A 23,397-nucleotide genomic window follows, 5' to 3' on the forward strand; every position below is an offset into this window, starting at 1 on the left:
GCAGAGCTCTTTGTGATTCATTCATGGGCGTCTGTCCATGTCCGGGATGCCCAAACCTACAGCCATCTGACACAGGAGGCTCAGGTCTCTCGGAGCTGACATTTCCTTTTCCTGGAGGAGGACTATACACATCTTGATCCAGGTGTGTTTTCCTCTGACCCTGCTTAGGTCTAATAGCCCATGAGCTGATGAGGGTGGATTTGAAAAAAAATCAGATACCTTTTAAACAAAAATTTTCAGAGGGTTTTTTTCTTTTCAACAAGCTGATAGAATTCAGTTTCCAAGAAGAAAAAAATTCAATTCAGGCTAAAAATTGTAAACTATTTTTATTGGCAAAACTTGATGGCCAAAGTAGGATAACGTGGGACTCCCAGTCCAGGCTTTGGTCTGCGCCTGTTCTCTCTCTCTCTCTCTCACTCTCTCTCTCTCTCTCTCAAGCAGCTGTTTCCAAGTGAGAGTTCTTTAGCAATTAGGCCATGTGCTCCCAGCTAAGCAACTACTTTCTCTGGAGTTCTCTGTATTTGGGAGAAGGAACTGGCATTCTTCTGCTAATTAAGAATGTTTGCAAGTCACTTAATGAGTTGTCAACAGGTCTCAACCCTTACAGATTTGATAACATCTTTTAAGCCAATAATGGCTTTGGCTCACAAACCTCTGGAAGATGCCTAAGGAGAAGAAAAGCCTGGTTATCTTTTGAGAGCAAGAAGGCCTTCATCTCATTTACTGTTATCGGTTGAATTATATTCCTTCCAAAATTCACATGTTGAAGTCCAAACTCCTAGCATCTCCAAATGTGACTTAATTTGGAAATAAGGCCATTAAAGATGTAAATACTTGGATTACAATGAGGTCATGTAGATCTCTAGCCCAATATGACCGAAGTCCTTATCAAGAGGGGGAATCTGGACACAGATACACATCCAGAGAGAACACCATGTCTGAAGATGAGGAAGAGATCTGGGTGTTATAGCCACCAGCCAAGGGGTGACAATGGTTACCAGTGAACCACCGGAAGCTGGGAGAGGGGCAAGACACAGATTCATCTTCAGCCTTCAGAAGGAACCCCCGCCCTATACCTTGATCTCTGACTCCCCAGCCTCCAGAGCTGTGAGGTGATGCACCTCCAGAATTCAATTTTATCAGTCTGTGATACTTTGCTGCGGCAGGCCAAGAAAACAAACCCCCCTAATGGGGTTAAGAATGTTCCCTCTCTTCTCAAGACATGACGGAACCCAGCCTGGGCACCCTGCACTCCCAGCAGATGGCCTCTCCTTCATTGCATGATGGAGACTTTCTGAATCCTCTCGGGCCAGGAGACCTCTGTCAAAAACAAATGCCTTCTCTCTTCTCATCTCCTACATTTTCAACTCTTACACACTCCTGTTAAAAAAGCACTACCAATCATGAGTCATCGGGGTCAACATCTCAGAGGCATCTTTGATTTCTGCTTCGCCCCACTCTCTGTCTCCCGTGTCCAATCACCTCTGCCTCCTCTGTGTCTCTTGTCCCCCCCCCCCTTTTCATTCTGATGCTACCACCCCCTGCAAGCTCCAATTATCTTTTGCCTAGACTGTTACAATAGCCTTCTAACTGGCCTCCCCCTGCCGGGCTCTCTACTGTTCCAGTGAGTCACCCAAAGGCCAGCTGCAATTATGTCACCTCCTCGCTCGGAAGTCTCCAAGGGAAGAAAAGTCCAACTCTGCAGTCTTTACTACTTTCCATGATCTAATCCTTGATAGACATCCCATCACTTGCCTGCTATTAACCACTGCTCTGAACTTCTAGAACACACTTCTGATTTCCCACCTGGGTGCCTCCGTTGATCTCTGTTGGGGGAATATCCTTTCCCCTAACCGTGCCTGTCAAACTCCTACAGTGGATGGAACATGGGTGTGGTGCTGTGGTTAAGTCTGTGGGCTCCACAGGGCAGCGCACCAGATAGAGGCTGGCTCCCCTCCTCGCCAAGAGGTGACACTAGCAAGTTATCCAAACTTCCCTGCGTGGCAGTGTCCACAAATGCAAACTCCTGTGTGTCCACAGGGAAAATTAAATAAGAAAGTGCATGAATTACACTGAGAACAGTACCTGGATTGTGGGGCTTGCAAGGACTCTCATCTACTGTTTTTACTCACACACACTTTTGCAGAAGGTGAAGGTCACAGTGCTCTCCGTGACCTCTCAGAATATCTCCACGAATCCACTCTTAGGCTACGTAGGTTTCTTTTCATAATTTCTTTTGGACACGCTTCTCCTCACATCCCTAACTTTGCAGCATCCCATCCTGTCTCTTCCCTCTTACTGACCTTGAACAATAGTACTAGAATCCCCTCAGAACCACGCTCTGTGTTCCTTGTTCATCAGCACCGTGTTACCAGCCCTGCACTTGCCCCAGCTGGGCCAGACTCAAGACTCTGAGAGGAGGAGCTGTCTTTTTCTTTCTTTTCTTGTTTAGAGAGGAGGAAGGTTGAGTGGGGGAGTGCAGAGGGAGAGAATCTTAATAAGCAGGCTACATGCCCAGCGCAGAGCCTGACGTGGGCCTTGATCTAACAACCCTGAGATCACAACCTGAGCCAAAACCAAGAGTCGGATGCTTAACCGACTGAGCCAGCCAGGCGCCCCAACTGCATTTTTCATCTTTGTGTCCAAGGGCCCGACTCAGTACTTAACATTCAGTAAACACAACATGATGCTCGCAAAACAAGTAGAAGACTGAACACGGAACCACTGGAAGGTGTGAACACCCCACTGGGCCGTAGCGATCACCACGTCTCTCCACAGACGCCAGTGTTGGCACTTCTAGGAGTCACACAGGTTTTTTTTTTTTTTTTTTTTTTTAATGCACTCGGGCACAGGTGAGGGGCTGAGATAAGCTGAGGCACCAGTATTTTCCAGTGGAGACATGAGGTCATTTCTCTGTGCGGTAATTCTCTATTGGGACTAAATTAAGACAATCAAGGAATCACTTCTTTTGTGCTGCTACAGCACTGTGTATACCTCATGATCACTTATCTCACAGCCTTCTAATTACTGGCTGCCAGCTCGGTGTCTTCCAGGAGAGTGTGTTCAGTGTAGGCAGACTCTGTCTTATTTAGCTCTCGTTGCTCTGAGCCTACCATTTAGGAGATCTTGGGTAAGTATTTGTTGAACAAAAGAATTTGCCAGAGAAGCCCGAGCTAAACAATGGGGCAGTGTGAGCCACGAAGGAGCATCAGACAGAAAAAGATGCTCCTTTTACAATTTTTCCCCCCAATACTTCATTGCTGAGGTTTATGTGACCAAATGCTATCATTTCTATGGCATAATTCTGAAAAGAGTGAAAGTCTTAGCTGTATTCAAATAATCACCCTGGCCTCAGATCTAGTTTGATGTGCAGTATTTTGTTTTCCAAGCTTGATGCAGGGAGTCGGACAGCAGAAAGCTCCCTTGGCATATGACCTTGAGCTACAAAGCGCTCTGCTAGGGGGCAGGCAGGCAGCCCAGGCTGGGAGCCTGCAGCTTTGGATGATAGAAGACAGATATGGATGTGTCCTGGCCAGCCACGACCTGGAGCACAGCACACTGGGGAAGGATAACTCTGGATTTTCCACCCAGAAAGCAAAACTAGTTCATTAATACTGTACTGAGCACTGGAAATTTGCTCAGAGAGTAGATTTCGGGTGCTCTCATTACACACACAAAAAAACGGTAACTATGTGGGGAGATGGTATGTTCATTAGATTGACTGTAATGATTATTTTACCACATGTATACCAACCCATCATGTTGCATATCTTAAATATACGCAATTTTTGTTTAAAAAAATAAGGGGAGTGTTGAAGTCAAGAGATAAAGAGACATGAAAAAAAAAAGAAATAAACAGACATGAATAAAGCTGTACATCTTAAAGTTCTCTCAATATCTGGGGATACAAATCCACCCTGTGTTTTTCTGTGGCTCTGCTGGTACTCCATGGTATAGAAAGACCATGATTTATGTAACCAGCCTCAATTGATATCATTTGTCTTCTTTTCAGTTTTCTAATATTATAAACAATCTGTAAAGAACCATCTTGTATATCCATCTCCCTATAAATCTGCACACATACGTGTAGGTTAACATGTAGGATTTTCAACTCCTTTTGGACATGTCCTTCCTCAAGTCTGTCACTTTGCAGCATCTTTTCCTGTCTCCAGAATCTTTCCTTGCCTTACCATCCTTTGCTAGGTTGATGAATTGCGAGGTCAAGGGTGCGTGTGTTTAAAATTTCAGTTACTTGGGGCACCTGGATGACTCAGTTGGTTGAGCCTCTGAATCTTGATTTCAGCTCAGGTCATGATCTCAGGGTTGTGGTTTGGGGCCCTGCATTGGGCTCCCTGCTCAGTGTGGAGTCGGCTGGAGAATCTCCCTTTGCAGCCCCTGCCCCCTACATATGCATGCACGCTCTTCAAAATAAATAAAATTTTTAAAAATTTTTTTGGTTACTCTTGAGGTACCTGGCTGTGACTGGCTCAGTTAGTGGAACCTGTGATTCTTGATCTCAGGGTTGTGAGTTCAAGTCCCATGTTGGGTTTATAGATTACTCAAAAGTCCTTTTTTTTTTTTTTTTTTTAAAGACTATCCATTCATGAGAGAGAGAGAAAGAGAGAGAGAGAGAGTCAGGCAGAGGGAGAAGCAGGCTCCATGAAGGCAGGCGCTCAACCACTGAGCCACCTGGGCTGCCTCAAAAATCGTTTTTAAAAAAATGGTCAGCTTTAAAAAGAATTAAAATCTTTAAAAAATTGTTTTTGATTACTCTTACCAAAATCGTCCTCTAAAACAGCCTGCATTGATTCACCCTTCCACTAATATCATATGAGAGCGGCTGTATTGTCCTCTACTAGCTGACATGGTGTAACGATCAATTTCTTTTACTTTTACCAAAGTCATTAGTGAAAAACAGTATCTTACTAGTTTCAATTTGTGTTTAATTATGAGTGAGGGTGAGACCTTTTTTATATTGATGGAACATTTGTGTTCTTCAATTTTTTAGTTCATGTCCTGTGCCCAATTTATTTTGAATTGAAATAGGACCTCTGCTACAGTCCTGCTTAAAACTTTTATTGGTAACCCACTGTCTGTAAGATAAAGTCTGGCATCCCTAATATGACAAATAAGGGCTAGGACCTAGTTCATTCTAAGCCTCTTCTCATGGTTGCTACCCTGACTCAACATTGATGGTCCAATAACAAGTGGCTGCTTGTGGCTCCTAGTTCTCACTGGGTCTTCAATACAGATTCACTGGTTAATTGAAGAAATTCCAATTTTCATATAATTCACCTTAACTAAAGAACTGTCTTGGAACATTCAACTATTTCCTCGAGTATTTTATTTTGTTCTTGTCAATCCTACTATAGCGGACCTTTTGTAAATAATATTTCATTTGTGGTTTCTGCTTGTTCACTCTGGTAACAATATCAAGAGATCTTCTAGCCGGCTACTAAAGTTCTCCCTAAAGTTTAGGTATTCTGATGGGGAAAATGTTACACTATGCTTGGGTTGCAACATTCACACCAGAAGTTTAATATTAGCTACAAGAGAAGAAATATGTCCAAATAGAGGCCAGTGGTCACAGTTTTGTTGAGGTCACTCTGGACAGATTGTCTAGTGTTGGCATATCCTAGGAAAGAAGCCCCCTGTTCCTCGCCTCATTTCTCACTGACCACACTTATAACCTAACACTACATGTCTCTCTGTTGCAACCATGAGAGTGTGAAGTCATTACTCTCTGCATCACATCACAACCTTTCTGGAAAGCAAGGGCTTAAAAAAAAATATTCACACCCAGGGTGCCCCCTAAACCAGTCTCGACGCTAAAGAAAAAAGTACATAAGAAGGAAACGCTACGTACACAGATGCTAGTGGCAGGGTTATTTATAACAGCACACACCCAAGGGAATGTGTTACAGTCAGGAGCCTCGGCTGACTAGGAGCAAGAATTCTACTACCACATACCACTACATTAAAAAATTAAAATAAGAGATATTTTTTAATGGGATGCGTGGAGATAAAGGAGATGACTGTTTTGCTTTCAACTATGTGAAATTAGTAAAAATGCAAGCAAATATGTATAAATGATCGTAATTTTTAAGGATGTCAAGATGAAAGGTGAATTTTCTATTTTGAACTTGAATGGACTCTTATTATGTTCATTTAAATAAATCTCTTTCAAATTTGCTATTTAGAATCCAAATACAAAATTATGACCATAATTACCGTATACAGGGGTGCAGTGTGTGATGAACGTGTTGACTTGTTGAGAGAGATTTTGTTACATACCTAGGATTAGAATTCAACACACAGGAGCCTACCAGCCTTCCCAGACACACCAGACACCGATGTGACTACAGCCGTGAGGGAAGGCACACAATTACCAGAATCTCTGTAAATATCTACCTGACCCAGATCTATCAAACAATGTTTCAGTTATTCACGAGGCAGGTGAGAATTATCCTCGTTGTAATGGCAGATGTCCTGGTAACGAATCTTCCCAGTTGCCCATGCATGAAATAGAGTTTTGTGTTATGATGGATAAATTGTACAGCTTTTTTTTAAAACGTAGGGATATGGTATTGTATAAGGAGGTTGTAGAATATTACAGTTCATAGCTGCTTCATATAATCTTCACAGAAACGTCTGGAAATATAATTAGCTTGGTGCTCTAACCACTGCATTCAACAACCCCTTCCTGTGTGCCAAGAAGCATTTAAAAGCCCTTTTCACGGGCTTCCTTGAAAACCATTTGCAGTGGTAGCAAGCAGCTTCCTACAATCTCAGAGTATCTCAAGTCTCCCAAGAAGCCATGGAGTAGAGAGCCTGGGAACATAGAACAGAGCAGCTTTTCTGTGGACCCAGAAGTGCATTTGTCCCCTTCAGAAACTTAACACTTGTTAAAGGACAAAAATAGATGAGACATTACAGCAGTCTTCTATGCCAAAATTGTATCTGTGTCTGAACGTCATTAGCACTGCTCCCTGACTTCCCCACAAAGACCCCTCACAATGCCACTTAATTATAACCCCCTGTGATTAGACAGGAAGGTACCCCCCAGGCATTTGGGGTGAGCCCCCACGTCCTCTTCCCCAGGTCAGGCTGCCACTCAAAGCAGGTGCGTGGTACACAACGCTTTCTTTCATCCATGTGGTTTCATTAAAATCACACACATTTTGTATTCACACAATGCCCCTGATCCAACTCTCCCCTGGGCTAACAAAAAGAAGGAAGACCTTTAAAACTTGACCTTCAAAAACCATTTGATTCATGTGTGGGCTCACGGTCTGTTTTTCTATTACGGTTACTTGGTATTTCTTTCATCAAATAAGCCCCAAATTCTAATTGCCTAACATCTTCCCTGTAACTTCTACGACTCAACAAGGAAACCAATGACAACAAAATCAATCAACCGACACGCAGGAACTCATTTTTTAAAGGGACCAGGTACACACATCATGAAGGTATTTTTCTTTGCCTCGGGAATGCCAGTGTTAGTCACTGAAATCATGGAGTCTTATTTCCAGTATTATTTTGTTTTAAGGAGATCAGCTTTCTGAATTCAAGAGTGGTTAACACCTACCTAACCTAGATGTGCATTCGTACCTCTTAACCTTTTCACTCTTTATGCTTTCTAGTCACGTGGAATGGTGATATTTCCGAGCAAAGCCCAGGAGACTGGGAAGGGAGACAGGCTTGCATTCAAGTCCTCTAGGGCTTTACCGTTAACCAGCTGAGTGATCCTGGGCAAGTTAGTGACCCTTCCTAAGCCTCATTATCGTCATCTATAAAACAATGTTAGCAGTAGGGGACTCCTAGGACTGGAGAGGCAGTAAGAGCTGCATTGCACCTGCTTTGGTATTTTGTCATTCATTGCCCACTGACCATCAGCTATTACCTCTGTGATTAGTTGTGCTAGCAAGTTATGATGTTGTTTATAGTGAAGCAAAGGGAAAAAGCCAAAGATTTCTGGGAAAACCCAAGAGACCCAGCTGAATGTCTATATTAAAGTGGTAGTGGAGGAAGGAAGGTGATGCATGCCTATAATCAGAACTGGTTATGGAAATAAAATTGATACGTGATTCTAAGGTATTTCCAGAGTGAACAATGATGATTCATTTCATAGCATCAGGGTGCTTTTGGAGGAGAAGCCTGTGAGAGCAGAAAGGAGGCATTTGGTGTGTGCATACTTATTTGCGGGGGGAGAGAGGGGTAGTGGGAAGGTCCTGCAAAGTGCTGGCTTCAGGGTCGAAATCTTTACAAAACTGAATTTCTGAATTCAATGGAATTTTGCTTTTGGCTCACGGAGAATGGACTCTAATGCTGCCCTATGGATGCAGCCAGCAAATATCTGGGAACTTAATGAACTCAGGAGACATCAGAGTTTCAGACAGGATAAATGAGTGCTCTCAGAAGAGGAGGGGGAAAAAAAGAGGATGACCAGAGCTAGGGAAGAGGAGGAAAGAAAGAACATGGTGTTGCACATGAAGAGCGACGCCCAAAGCCATGAGAGGAGGGTCTGGAAGTGGGGACCTGCCTGGGGTCTGCTGGCATGCAAGCAGGTGACTGGAGCAGTCCGGAGCCTCAGAGAAGGACAGACATGTGGGAGACGACAGAATGAATTCCTGGTGGAAGAGACTGGCACTGGGACAGAATTTCTGATCAAGACATCCGGCAGGTGAAGAGCAAGATGGGAGGCAGACACACAGTTTGAGGGCTGGGAAAGGAGGTACTGAATCCATCAAAGATGCTATGGGACCCCACCACCATGAATTCATTTAGCCGAAATGGCAGGCAGTTGAGTGCCTTTTTCATGTTCTTAGGAGTCTTGGTTCCAAGTGGTCCCTTCTACTTTCTCTTGCGAGTTAACTGGCACTTCTCTTCTGTCTGTAGAACAGGACTGACCTCAGAGTCTGTGGCTTGTGTCCAGGCGGTCTATACAGAGTGACCATGCCCCCTACCTTGCCTGGCACAGGCCTGTTTCGGGCTCCCTGTCCCAGTCTAAGTGGTAATGGCATCTCATTTTATAGTCAAAAAATGGCCAGGTTTGGAAAATAAAGTATATGGTCATCCTGTTTACACCTTTCTCTATTTTTTTGACCACTCTGCCTGGCCACTGAGCTGATTTTCCAAAGGAGACTACACCCACGTTGTTTCACCTCGCACAAGAACATCTTTTTATAAATCACACATGTTTTTGCCGATGGTATCGCAAAGGGAGAAACAGGATGGGGCATTTCCTCAGAAGCCATTGTGTTTGTTCACTTAACTGTAAATTCATAGAGAGCAGGAAATACTCGTTGGTACCTAGGAAAACACAGGATAAGCTCCTGCTATGCACAATTACACAACGTGTCTAAAAGCAGGTTCCTATACCCAGTGCCTAAATAAAACTACCTAAATCTAAGAGAATCTCATTGGAATTGTCACTTTATACGTACACCATATCCAAAGACTATGAGATAAGTCTATCCTTACTCTTTGATGATTGTTTTTTAATGCATTTCTGTCGGGGGGGGGGGTAGAAGTCATGGTAGATAAAACTTACATACAACGTATCATGTGTGAGGGACTGTTCTAAGAGCTTTCCAACATTAAATTCTTTTTCAATCCTCATAACTTTATGAGGTACCAGTTTTATTTCGATTTTAGTTTTTAAAAAGATTTTATTTATTTATTTGAGAGAAAGAGCGAGAGCAAGAGAGAACACAAATAGAGTGGAGGCAGAGAGGGAGAGGGGGAAGCAGACTCCCCAGCCAAGCAGGGAGGACAACTCAGGACCCTGGGATCATGACCTGAGCTGAAGGCAGACGCTTAACTGACTGACCCACCCAGGCACCAGTATTCCTATTTTAGACAAGAGAACTGAGCACACAGGGTACAAACAACCTGTCTATGGTAATGTGGTGGTCGGGCTACACGGTCCGTGTCCTAACCATGGTTCCATACCACCTGCCACACTGAACTCTTGGCTTGTCATAGAAGTCAGTGGGCCAAGAACACAACTCATGGTAAATGCTCTATGGCTGGTGTCCTTTCAGAATTAGCTCTGCAAGCGTCTAGCTGTAAATCTAGCAACCACTCTGAGGTCTATGTGATCACTGACTGCTTGCCTGATGTACACACGTTTTGTTCCTAGATGAGACACATCATGTTCTGCTGTAAATACAAATGTAATGGTTTCGAATGGTATTTCTCTGGAGCCAGTATCAATCTGCTCTTTCTTGGCCATTCAACAAATGGAAAACACGTGGGTAGACATGGCATCGCACTAGATACTATGAGACACAAACGGGGATGAGTAAGATATTAACCACTGCCTTGAAAGGCCTTCAAGAAAGATTCACATTGTGACTTCTGGTGACAATTTTCATCGATGAGCTTCTCTTCCTTCACAAGTTGGTTTTTCAGAGATGTGTCAGAAAAGGAAACTGTTCTAAGACATCACTGGGAAGTGTAGATGAACTCCATGTTAGAAAGCATCTGAATCATGAGTTCCCACACTCATGGCTCTGAAACACAATATAGGTGATAAGACTATAGGCTAAGTTCAAATTCCAGGTCTGCCATTTCTAATTAGAAATTATTTCACTCCTCCAGACCTTGGTTTCTTCACCTGCCAAATTAAGTTAATAGTATCATGGAGGTCTGCTTGTGTAACTAGGGTTCATAAGGCATGGAAAGGGTCAAGTGCATTTCACATGCACAGAAGACACAATAGTGATTGCTGTTGTTGTTCTCGATATAAAATTGGTGAAGCGCATCCTACCTAGAAAGAACAGAAGGAGCAGGAGTTGTAGCCTTGTTACACCTTGAACAATGGTGGATAGCTTCCATAGACAGCAGCCAATGAACCATGCTCCTGGCATTCACACCCTCACCCCCTTGTCTAGTCTGACCCAACAGTAAGTCTGGTCCCGTGACTGCTTTTAACCAACAGAAAACTGTGAATGAGATACTGGACTAATTCTGGACTGAATCTTAAAAGGCCTTGCATTCTTGGAGGCCCTGAGCTGCCCTGCTGGAAAGACCACATGAAGAGACCACATGGAATGACACTGAGACTCTATGGAGAAAAAGAGGGGTCCAGCTTACCCTATGTCCTGGTGAGCCTCCTGATGACCCCAATCCCATGTGTCTGCAGACATAGGACATCCCAAGAGAGCCTGGCCACAGAACCACCCAGCTGAGCTCAAGCAATCATCAGGTCACAGAATACCATTAGGTTGTTGCTCTAAGCCACTACTATGTTGAGGGGTGTTTTGTTACATTACAAGAGATAACCCAAAAAACAGCATTGCCCAAATAATCTGAAATCAAACACACAATGTCATATAACTGCCCCATTTATAATTCAGAAAAACTGAAAAACAATCCTGAATGATGAAAAAATCTCTTGAAAGTTGTGTGTTTCAGTAAATGCTCTCACCTCTCCACTTTCAGATCTTGATAAACTGAGGAGCTCGTATGGTTGGCTGGCTACCTCCCTTTCAGCTCCATATGTACTCATTAGGCACCCACTATGTCAGATGTTTGCTCAATCCCAGGAGACAAGGAGGAAAAGGCAGGATGTCTGTCATTAAGGAATTTATAGCCTTGGGCAGCCCAGGTGGCTCAGTGGTTTAGCACCTCCTTCAGCCCAGGGCATGATCCTGGAGACCAGGGATCGAGTCCCACATCGGGCTCCCTGCTTTGGAGCCTGCTTCTCTCTCTGCCTGTGTCTCTGCCTCTCTCTCTTTGGGTCTGTCATGAATAAATAAATAAAATCTTAAAAAAAAAGAATTTATAGCCTTGATACACAAGAAAAGAGTGATGGATGAAGGTCACCTTGAGAGGAAACAGTGACATCTTTACCATCCCAGCCCTAGGAAGGTACTGATCTCCAGAGTCTTTTGCCTTTATCAGAGATTTTTTTTTTTTTAAACTGGGCCATTGAGTCTACTTTGCCTTCCAACCCCTAGGTGTTCCCTTTGAGGGTCATGATGGAGATGCAGGTAAGAATATTCTTTGCATGTCCATGCTCAGCTCCAGTTACCCAAAGAGAATGTGTGATTTACCCAGATGCTGAAGGCTAGACAGCTTGGTTTGATGATTTCTTATTAAAATCAGATGCTAAATAGTGCTCCAATTATTTGCATGTTTGTTTTTCCTAGTCACAAGAAATGTCATTACTGAAAAATGTGTGGAAATATATTTATTTGGCTTCGCAGTCACTCTGCCGATGTTTCTACTTCACTTGGAATGTCAAAGCCATGTTAAGGCAAATTTTCCATCTTGACACAGTCCAACGAATCTTAAAAAAAAGCACCTCCCTCGAAGCTCATTTCCCATTTTGCTGACTACTATCTATTTCTCCTTCTCCCTCCTGGCCAAACCTCTTAAAAGAAGTCTACTTCTTCTCGCATTCATATCTTAACCATATGTTTCCTAAATCCCAGCCAGAAGGCTTCCCTGAACCTGTTCTCCCCAAAACACCCATGATGATTGGTCACTAAACACATGGGATTCTTCTCAAGTCCTTACCATCCCGTCAGGACCCACCAGAGCAGACCCTTCTCCATGCCTGAATGCTCCCCTGTTCTGCACAAATGATACTACCAGTGCCTCTTGTTATTTACCCCCTAGCTCTCTAGTGGGTCTTGTCTGTCTCCCCAAAGGCTCCACTGCCTGTACATATAACTTACAAGTTGGTAGCGCCCTCAGGGTGTTCCTACTGCAGCCCTACTTTGCTTCCGACTTCCTATTTTCACCTTGGAGTTTCTATCCCATGGCTTCAAATGAATCCACAGACATACATGACTTCCAAATCTGCATTTCCAGCCAGACCTCTCCTGATCCCAGTTCTCTACATCCAATATCCTTTTCTCTTGAGTATCCCAGAAGCACCTGAAAGCCAGCATACTCCCAAATAAACCATTTCCCCCACCAATGCATTGGTCTTCGGTGTTCCTGATGGGGTGAGTGGTACCTCCACCTGCCTGACTGCTCAGCAAGAAGCCAGAGTGGTTCCTTACTGCCCTCCTCACCCTCCACATCCAGTCTGCAATCAAGTCATGCTCATTCTGTCTCCTAAAGATCTCTTGCCACCGTCCATAGTCTTCAGAGCCTAAAGCCACTGTTTTAGTCTGGGCTATCTTCATCTCTCTCCAGCATCATAATCAACCACCTGCTTCCTTCCACCAATGGTTTTCTTGTGACTGGAATCAACAGGAATACACAATATCCCATTTGATTCCATGATGGCAAGGAGGTGACCCCTTAAACTGTATCACGGTTTTCTCTCATTCCACAAATACACAGAAATAGTTTTATTATAAACTTGAAAATGATGTTTGGTCACACTCCAAACATTTCCCATGCTGTAAGAATGATCTTTCTAAAAGGTGAGTCCTCTGACAGCTTTAGTAGGATGCTGCATTGGGATAAAGTCTGGATTCCGTAACAGACCCTATAAGGCCCTTCATGAGCAGATCCTTGCCCACTTCTTCATTCATCCTCATCGCTCACTACTCTGCTTCTCCCCCAGCAATCCTTCTCAAACCACAGCCGCCCTCTCAAGCTGTAGACTGGCAATCTCTCCTTCTCTCTTCTCCAGACTCTCCTGTGTTCTGTTCTTCCCACCAGGAGAGAAGACTCCCTCCCTAACACCTTGGTTAAACAACCAGTTCTCTGGGGGAACCTTTCCCGCTAACCTGTAACTCAGCTGGGTTTGTCTAATTTGAGTTCTTGGAGCCCCTAGGTGTCTCCTCTAATATCACAGACACTGTACTGTAATTGCTAGCTTTATTATCTATTTTTTTTTCTCTTCAAGATCATAACCTTTTGGAGGCAGGGGCCATGTCTGTCCTTGTCGTTACATTTTTGGGGATAATGGGGGTATCTGGCACATAAACAAACAACATGCCAAGCTTACCAAACTCTCTATGGCTTTACAGAAGTTTAGAAACCTAAATTCTGACCAAGTAGATAATATTACTTTGTTAGTTTGAAAGGGAGACTCCAAGGTAACAGTAAGGTTAGGGTGCAAAGGCCCACACCATCTCTCTCAAGCACACACACACTTGATCATGAGCATTAATGTTTGTAATACATCGATTTCATGCCTATGCCTGAGGGGGAAAAATACAAACTTTCAACTCCAGAGCTGTGCCAGTGATGGTCCACAGGACCTTTATTTACAGTGGGCAGAGCTGGTCTTATGCTGGACATAAAGCCAATGATTCCATTGATTAACAGTGATTTTCAATCCTGCATGACAAAATGATGTCAATATAAGCCTCCATGAAAACCTTAGGGTTTCTCTCTCTCCAGGAAGTGTACACGCACTCCCCTTACTGCAGGACATGCTAGGAATTCCTAGTAGCGAGGAATTGGCAATGTGGGGTTGGCATGCCAGCCAACCACTCTGGATATTAGCCACGGCTCTTTCTGAAGAGCTCTGAAGCCCATCACACCAAGTCCAAAGGCAGAATCCAGTGTAGATGGTTTTCATTATCCAAGGAGCAACAATTATTTGAAAAGCAACAAGTCCAGAGACACAGGCTTCCCAGGAAGAGATTCCTGGAAACGAGCAGTTGCCGAAGTCATCAGAGACTCTGGGTAAATCAATGCAAGAAATAAAGGAAGAGGAGTCTGACCCTGAGAGAAAGGGGTAGCCAGCAACTAGAGGAAGTAGTTAGCTCACAGGCCAGGGTTCAGGGTTGGCTTTTCCTCTACTGGGAGATTTGGGATGAGCAGAACCTACAGCAGAAGAGCAGAGGGGCTCATGCTCATGAGAATACCTGTAAGTGTCCTGTCCACAGACCCCACAACATCAGTATCAGGTTGTACAGAAAACACTGGGCAAAAGCATGCAGACTATTCCTGCACTCCATCATGAATACGAAGGGAGCCCCCCAACATATTCAGGCCTGGTCCTTCATTATCACCAGCAGGCAGGTGGGGCTGACACGGACAGAGTCCATGGTTCACGTGTCCCCAGTTGTGTCACAGGGGACAGGCCATCAAGGAGTCCTATTTCTTTTCTTTTCTTTTTTTTCTTTTCTTTTCTTTCTTTCTTTCTTTTCTTTTTCTTTCTTCTCTTTCTTTCTTTCTCTTTCTTTCTTTTTTCTTTCTCTTCTTTCTTTCTTTCTTTCTTTTTCTTTCTTTTTTTCTTTTCTTTTCTTCTTTTCTTTTCTTTTCTTTTCTTTTCTTTTCTTTTCTTTTCTTTTCTTTTCTTCCTTCCTTCCTATGAATCCTGTTTCAAACTCCCTGCCTTATACCACCAGTTCATTAGGTGGGTGTGCTAATAGGCAGAGTGAACGTTTAAAAGGCAACCTTTGATTTTTTATGAATCACTTAGGTTGTAGTACTTTATTTATTTTGTTAAGATTTTATTTATTTATTCATGAGAGTCACTTAGAGAGAGGAGCAGAGACTTAGGCAGAGGGGACTCAATCCTGGGACCCTAGGATGACAACCTGAGCTAAAGGCTGATGCTCAACCACTAAGCCAACCCAGGTGCCCCAGGATACAGTACTTTAAAGGTATGATGGACTGAAATGTCTCAGTTTGAAAAAGGGAAGGAGAATCTTTCCAAGAAAATGTTAATTCAGGAATTAGTTGAATGCTGAAACCAAAGAGAAAAGTTCCTTTTGTTTCTTGATTGAATATAGCAAATTAAATCCACACAAAATTTGGCAAATAAGGTATGTGTGTCTACTAGTGGATGGGATCATTGACCCAATGTTTCTAGCAGCAATATCCATAATAGCCAAACTGTGGAAGGAGCCTCGCTGTCCATCAAAAGATGAATGGTTAAATAATTTCTTAACTTAATCCTCTACCTCAGCCACCCATTTCTTTAGTTTTAGTCTGTGTTTTGTCTCTACTCTGAAAATCACTTATTCAGGACACAGCTGGGGACTCAGGTGCCTCTGCTCTTCTAGCATGCTTCTGGCTACCAGGCCTACTGATGGTTCTAAAATTCTTGGACTCCTTTGGAACCTGAAAGTCTATCGACTTTCGTTTCTTATCCAATTTAAAGTCAATACTGTAGTGGATTAAACTGTATCTGTGCAAAGATAGGTTCAAGCCCTAAGAGCTTACCTGGTGTGTGTGTGTGTGTGTGTGTGTGTGTGTGTGTGACCTTACTTGGAAATGGTCTTTGCAGATATAACTCAGTTAAAAGTCTCTAAATGAGATGGCCCTGGATATAGGGTGGACCCTTCATCCAATGTCTTATTGTCCTTATAAGACAAAGCAAAGGGAGACTGGTAACACAGAAGGACATAGGGGAAAGGTCATGTCCAGACAGAGGTAGAGATTGGAGTGATGTAGCCACCAGCCAAGGAATGCTAACGATAGCCCAGCAGCCACCAGGAGCTAGAAGAAAGGTGTGGACCACACTCCCCTCAGCTTCCAGCAGAAACCAACCCTGCCAACACCTGGATTTTGGACTTTGGACCTTTGCAACTGTGAAAGAATGAATTTCTGTGGTTCTAAATCACTAAATTTGTGGTGATTTGTTCCAGCAGGCCTAGGAAATTGATATACATGCCCTAATCTCCTCTGCTCCACCCACCCCCACTTTTTAATCCATCTGGCAAAATCCCAGTGCTAGAAGGACCCAACTGTCTGCTTCATCTAGAGCTGTATTTGGACAGCCAAAGCCCCTGGAGAAAGTCACTGGTGCCACATAGTGTCATAATCATCATCCTGAAACTGGCTTAACTCTGCAGGTCCCACTCCCGCCCTCTCCATGAAAAGATGAGCTGATTTATTACGTGGAAAAGCTCAGCTGCCAGATAGAGTCATACCCAATTTCCTTCCTTTTTCCCTCCCTCCCTCCACAGCCAGCCCCTCTGCTGCCCAATTTCACTGCAGGAGGTTTAATTCCCTTTCTGGTAAGAGCCCTTCTATCTGTACCTTATATCCCACTCATTCCTAGCTTCTCAGCACTTTACCCCCACCTCTCCTCTCATAGATCTTCTGACTCTTTCTCTCTACTGGATCCCTGACACTGGTTTGTAGCACTTATGTCACCTCCATCGTACGATGACAATGACAAATCAGAAGGCACACAGACAGCCCCTGTAGACATGTGTACATTTCTTCTGGGGCTCATCCTGTCCTGTCCTTTCCCCACTTCACAGCCAGACTCCTTCAAAAGCTTGTTTTCCCCCGTTTCCTACTAATTTCTAATCCCACTGTAATCTGGCACCTATCCCCAAATAATCTGCCCAGAAAGCTTTTGCAAAGTCATCAATGAGCTCAAGTTGATCAGAATCCCTAAAGTCGACAGGTGTGTTTTTCTGTGTTGCACTTGGCTTCTCCATGGCAGTGAACATGGTTCATCATACTCTCCTTAAAACATTTTCCATTCCTGGATCCTGTCACACTACATTCTTCTGGTTTTCCTCCTACCTCTCTAGCCATTGCCTTTTTCCTTTAAAAATTTAAAATTTCTTTAAAATTGAGGTATAATTAACAATACAGTATTATATTGCTTTCAGGTGTACAATATAATGATTCAACAATTCTATACATTTCTCAGTGTTCATTATGGTAAGTGCACCCTTAATCACCTTCACCTATTTCACTCATCCCCCCACTGTCACCTTTGGCAACCATCATTTAAAAAACAGTTGGAGGACCTGAGTAGATATTTTTCCAAAGATGACATACAGATGGCCAACAGACACAAGAAAAGATGTTCAACATCACCAATCACCAGGGAAATGCAAATCAAGACCACGGATCGAGTCCCACTTCAGGCTCTCTGGGGAGAGCCTGCTTCTCCCTCTGCCTGTGTCTCTGACTCTCTCTGTCTCTCATCAATAAATAGACAAATAAATCTTTTTTAAAAACCCACAAGACATCGCCTTGCACCTGCCAGAGTGGCTAAAATAAAAATTAAAAAAAAAAAAAAAGAAATTGCAAGTATTAGTGAGGACGTGGGAAAAAAAAAAAACAAACCCTCATGTACTGTTGGTGAGAATGCAAACTGGTGTAGCCACATACTGTGGAAAACAGTATGGAGGTTCCTCAAAAAATTAAAAATAGAAATATCATATGATCATGCAATTCCACTACTGGGTATTTACCCAAAGAAAACAAAAACACTAATTTGAAAAGATATACACGCCCCTGAGGTTACTGCAGTATTATTTACAAGAGCCAAACTATGGAAGCAGCACAAGTGTCTACCCATAGATGAATGGGTAAAGGAGAGGTGGCATATATTGAATGAAATATTACTCAGCCACAAAACAAATGAGATCTGCCATTTGCAACAACACGGACGGAGCTAGAGCGTATAACACTAAATGAAGTAAGTCGGTCAGAGAAAGTCATTGCCTCTCAATCTCCTTTACAGGTTCATCCTCCTCTATCTAGTCACTAGTGATGATAGTCTTTGCCTCTAAGACAGACTTGGATCCTCTTTTCTTTCCATTCTCTCCACTCTATACGTATTCCCAGCCCATCTTTGACACGGTCATCACTCTAATGCGGATATGCCAAGACCCAAGATTTATGCACCCAGTCCAGACCACTTCTTTGCATTCCATATATTCAACTCCCAACTTTGGATATCACAAAATCAACTCCAATTCACACCTAAAATGGAGATCATAGCTCCTCTATCCCCCATTCCCTCCCCCCGCTCCTCCAAACCTGCCACTCTTCCAAAGTACTCATCTCAGGAAACCCTATAACCTAAAACAATACTAAGGGCATTAATACTAATGCCCTAAAACAATACTACAGTGTCAAATATGACCCTTCTCTCTCTCTCCCTCCTAAATCCAACTTGTCATTTGGTCCTGTAACTTATTCCTCATAACATCTCCCAAACCCACTCATTTCTACTAGCAAATATGAGTCCAAGTTACCATAATCTGTACATGGCCAAATTGGTTTTCCTGGAGCCACACACACTCTTGTCTAATCTGCTGTGCAGGATGAAGGCCTAGAGAGGGTCCAGTCCTTGGTGACCCCTCCAGCCTCGACTGACAGCATACTCCTAGCTCTCCACTCTCTAGCCATTGTTTTCCCAGCCTGTTCATTCCTGTTTCTTCTACTACAGGGCCTTTGCACAGGCTGTTTTGCTGCCTGGAGTTCTTGTTTTCTAAATTCTTACTACTTCCGCAAGATCTCAGTTCAAACTTCTCTTCCTCGAGACAGTTTCTCTGGTCCCTCAGATGGCATCAAGTGTCCCCCTCCCTTTCCCAAGTACTTTCCCTTCACTGCCCTAATCATAATCGTGATCCCACCTGTATCCATGTGTTTCGATTGCCTGCCTCTCCCACTACACTGTGCATGCCACAAGGTCACCGACAAGGTCTGCTTTTGCTCACAGTTATCTATCTCCAGAGCGGGTACAGTTTCAGCATGGGTAGGCATTCAGTAACGTTTTTTAATTTTTAAAAATATCGTGTTGCTCAAGGCCCTAGGTATGTGGAAAAGCTTAGAAGCACAAAGGGACTTCTGGCACATTGCAGATTTCCAGGGCCAACCCCCTACAGCTTATGATTTTCTGTCAAGAGGAAATAAAAGCATAACTCAGTGGCATCTTCATCGTTTATTCCTGCCAGTTCTATTTTTCTATAAATACAGTCCTCATTTTCAAGGAATTTGGATAAGATGGTTGCAATTGACTATTTTGGGGAGGCTCTGCTTGCTCTACTTTGGAGGGGATGTTATCATTTGTCTTTGTTCCCAGAGTAGCTCTGGGGGTGTGTGTTGTGGACATACACTGCCGACTCCACACAGGAGGTTGGGTGTGTCAGGCTGTGTTGCAGGCCGTGGGCATGGCCTCTGAGCACAGGCTGCAAAGCACGTAAGGATCACCTCCCGGAGGACCCATTATTTTACCTTCCAACCATTACTGTTGTTTCCCTACTGTTATGATGCAGGGCTGCTTCGTCCTCCAGTGTTTCCACCACCATCTGGAGTTCAGTCTCAGGATCTTAATGCTGAAGGCTTTGTCAGGACCCTGGCCTTCCGCCTAGCATAGGATGGATGTACAAGCAGCACAAGACACGGGGGCCTTTGAAAAGTTCATATAATTGTTGATGCCAAAATTGAGGGAAACAGTGAGATCCTAACTTTCCAATGCAGTTTTCTTATTGTTATACAACTTAGAAAGTAATGTTTCTGGGCTTATCTTTGAAGATGTGGTATACACAGACACACCTATCCCATTACTTGAGCTATAGGAAAACCGTAGCATAGCTAATTATGGCAAATTTTAAGTGGCAACTTAAAAAGTGGCAACTCACTGTGGAAGTACCAAACAGGCCAAGTGTGCATTGTGTTCATGTTCTTTCATGTGTTTAAAAAAAAAAGTACAGTTTTAAATACAAATGCATAATATAAATGAATTTATGGACTTGATCTTTGTATCAAAACTGTGGACCTTATTTTACACATGAAAGGGAGGGCATTACATATACACACATACAAGACAAATATATACATATCAGCTAACACTGGCCAACCATTAACAATCCCATAATCAATCAATCCTCTTGTATATGTACTTAACTCTTACCAATGCATAGGAAAGTTTGTACTTCAAAGTATTACTTGAATATATATACAATTTGTCATGCTAAACATCCTTATGTTGTCCAGTTTTTTCTCCTGTGGGCTAAGAACTGGTACTACAAGTCTCTCCAAAAATAAGGAATAATATTTCTAAATCCAGTTATGTACAAAGGAAATGACAGTGCAAACCACTGACTTTTTTAAAAACTAGAATAGCTTCACTCAATTCAGGTATCCCTCTACCTATTTGGATATACTCTATAGTATATCCTCTACATTTTCTACTTCAGGAGGTCAATGTCTCTTTAAAAAAAAAAAAAAAGCTTACATCCAAATATCACATTCAACTGCCAAATTCATCAGTTTGGCCAGAGAAATCACAATCACAAGAACTTGCTAAGAATAGTTAATGATAAGAATGATTCAAACCGCAACTTTGCCAGTCACGTGTTTCAAATTTTTTTCTCCCCAAAGAGTTTTAAATGCAAATAATATTCAAACTTTGAATGATCCACGAGTAATTTGAAGTTCTTGTATTTGCATCTGTCAAAGGACCAGTTTCCCAACATCCTGAAGTCAGCACACTAGATCTTTGCATGCCAGGAGCATCCGAGCTTTACCTAAATGTCTCGTCAAATGGACAAAACAAAGCTCCTGATTTGCTGGTAGGAAAGGCATCTGGGACACCATCATTCAGGGGTTCATGCTGATGAATGGACATTGGTTCAATGTGTGTTTGTGTGATTGTAAGCCATTTTCTACCGCAAAGTCAGGAAGACCCTGGTAAGGGATCTTATGGAATTTTTTTTTTTTTAAACCTATTTATTTATGAGAGAGAAGGAAAGAGAGAGACAGAGAGACAGAGACAGAGACCATGAGAGAAGGGGCAGAGGGAGAGAATCTGTAGCAGACTCCTTGCTGAGCGTAGACCCCCCTGCTGAGCGCAGACCCCCCCACACCCCCCCACCCCACTTGATCTCATGACTCTGAGATCATGACCTGAACCGAAACCAAGACTGAAATGACTGAGCCATCCAGGAGCCCCAAAACTTTATTTTTTCCAGAGTTCACAGAACATTCTCTAAGAGGTCATGGTCTAGTTTTCCCCTGGGGTGGGGGGATAAAATGGAGTCATCCATTTAGGTTTTGCTTGCACGTCAATCTCTCAGCAGTGTTTAGAAATACACGAAAGGCCTACAGGTTTTATTACACCTGTCCAATGACCAGGAGGGTGCAGAATGTAGTCCAGTGAAGGGACGCAGTCCCAGGGCTGACAGGTTTGAGATTACTGTAATTTGGAGGTTCGTTCCAATCTCAAGAATTAACAGATGACAGCAACAGGGCATTGGGGCTTCCATTGAAGGAAAGGTCAGAAAACACAAGCTGGAGAGGTCCATGAGAACCGTTTAAGATTTCTATCTTATGGATTTCTAAGACTATCTGCAACTTTCCTATGTTTGCTATTTTCTTTCATTCCCCCAAAGCAATTAGCATGAAAATTCCCAGATCTGCGGGTTTATGTTCAGGTACAACAAGCAGCCCCATCTCCCACTTCACAGTTAGTTTGCAAGTGGGAAGGTGGGGAGAGGACCAAGACACAGAAGAGGTGATGATTCTCAGGAGAAGAAGGGCAGGCTGAGGTTTTGAGGATGAAGAGAGAGGAGGAGATTAAAGCCCTGGAGTGTAGACTTGAAAGGACTTGGGCATTCAGTAAGCAAAATCAGAACAAAACAAATAAAAAATATCTGCAGAGCTATTCCATCATCTTATCTCAAAGCCACCAGGGTGAAATCAGGCCTCTTTCCTTATACCCTTCCCTCCGCACACTCCTACTCATTTAAAATAGATCCACATAGCATGTCACATAAACTCACAATTTTAAGTCAGGTAAAATATTGTTCTTAGCTCTATTTTACAGGTGGGAAAACTGAGATACAGAGTTAAATAAACTGAGCAAGGTCAAAGAACTGCCGAATATCAGAACTGGGGCTTGAACTCATGCAGTCTGACTCCAGAGTGTGCTCTTTACCTCTCAGCTAATGCTGACTTCCCTCCAATTCCCCTTCTGCCCACTAAGTCATCAACTGTAGAGTTGTCCCTGCCATTACATGATGCTTTGTTTTCATTCTCCTGCATTTTCCTGTCGTGTCCAACAATCATTCATTCAAGATTTTTCCTCCATGGAATAACCTATTCTCATCTGCCAAAGACCACAAATAACTTATTTTCTGCTACGGGTTGCTTTCTACCAAAGCAGTCCAAATGAGGCTGAATAATAAGAAATGGATTGTCAGTGGTGGAATAAAAGCATTCAATTACAGAAAAGGTGGAATTCTAAGCTCAGATATTTATAGATTAGACACAAGTGGCAGATCAAAACATAACAAAAAACCTAACACACGAGAAAACACACAAGATCTGAAAGCCATTTTTCAACTGCACCAAAGAATTATTCAACACAAGAGCAATTCTAAGGCTTGATTTTTCTTCCCTTTGGCTCAGATGGTCCACAATAATTAAATTCTGCTAATTAACATACAGAGTTGAAGTCAACAAACTCCCAAAGAGAAGGAAACAACCATCTTACCTGCGGATGTGTGTTTGAACTTCTCGCTTTTCTTCTTTCTCCATTTCCAAGGCTTGAAAATCCTTCCCAGGTTGGCAAACTTACTTCTCCTGCGGATGGGTGGGGTGTGGGTACCTGGAACGAGGGAGTCAGAACGCATGGCCGCCAGCCTCTCCACTTCCTCAGCTTGTTTTCCCCGAGAAAGAGATGGAAAGAGAGAGAGAGAGAGAGAGAGAGAGAGAGAGAAAGTGTTAAAATGGGATCCTCACAGATGGCCAACGTTTTCCATGGTTACA

At 43.1% G+C, this 23,397-nt stretch overlaps 1 protein-coding gene across 22 annotated transcripts in view; it reads right to left on the reverse strand.

Annotated features, from left to right (window-relative positions):
- Window positions 1–23,397, reverse strand: part of PHACTR1 (phosphatase and actin regulator 1) — a 559,986-nt gene that overhangs the window by 188,404 nt on the left and 348,185 nt on the right. For all 22 annotated transcript variants that reach the window (XM_072729123.1, XM_072729124.1, XM_072729127.1 and 19 more), the window contains one exon: window positions 23,123–23,287. In XM_072729123.1, the coding sequence (XP_072585224.1) occupies window positions 23,123–23,287 (165 nt within the window). The remainder of the gene's footprint in view (window positions 1–23,122; window positions 23,288–23,397) is intronic.

Source organism: Vulpes vulpes, chromosome 12 (assembly GCF_048418805.1).
Source record: "Vulpes vulpes isolate BD-2025 chromosome 12, VulVul3, whole genome shotgun sequence".
In the NCBI taxonomy this organism is placed as follows: domain Eukaryota; kingdom Metazoa; phylum Chordata; class Mammalia; order Carnivora; family Canidae; genus Vulpes; species Vulpes vulpes.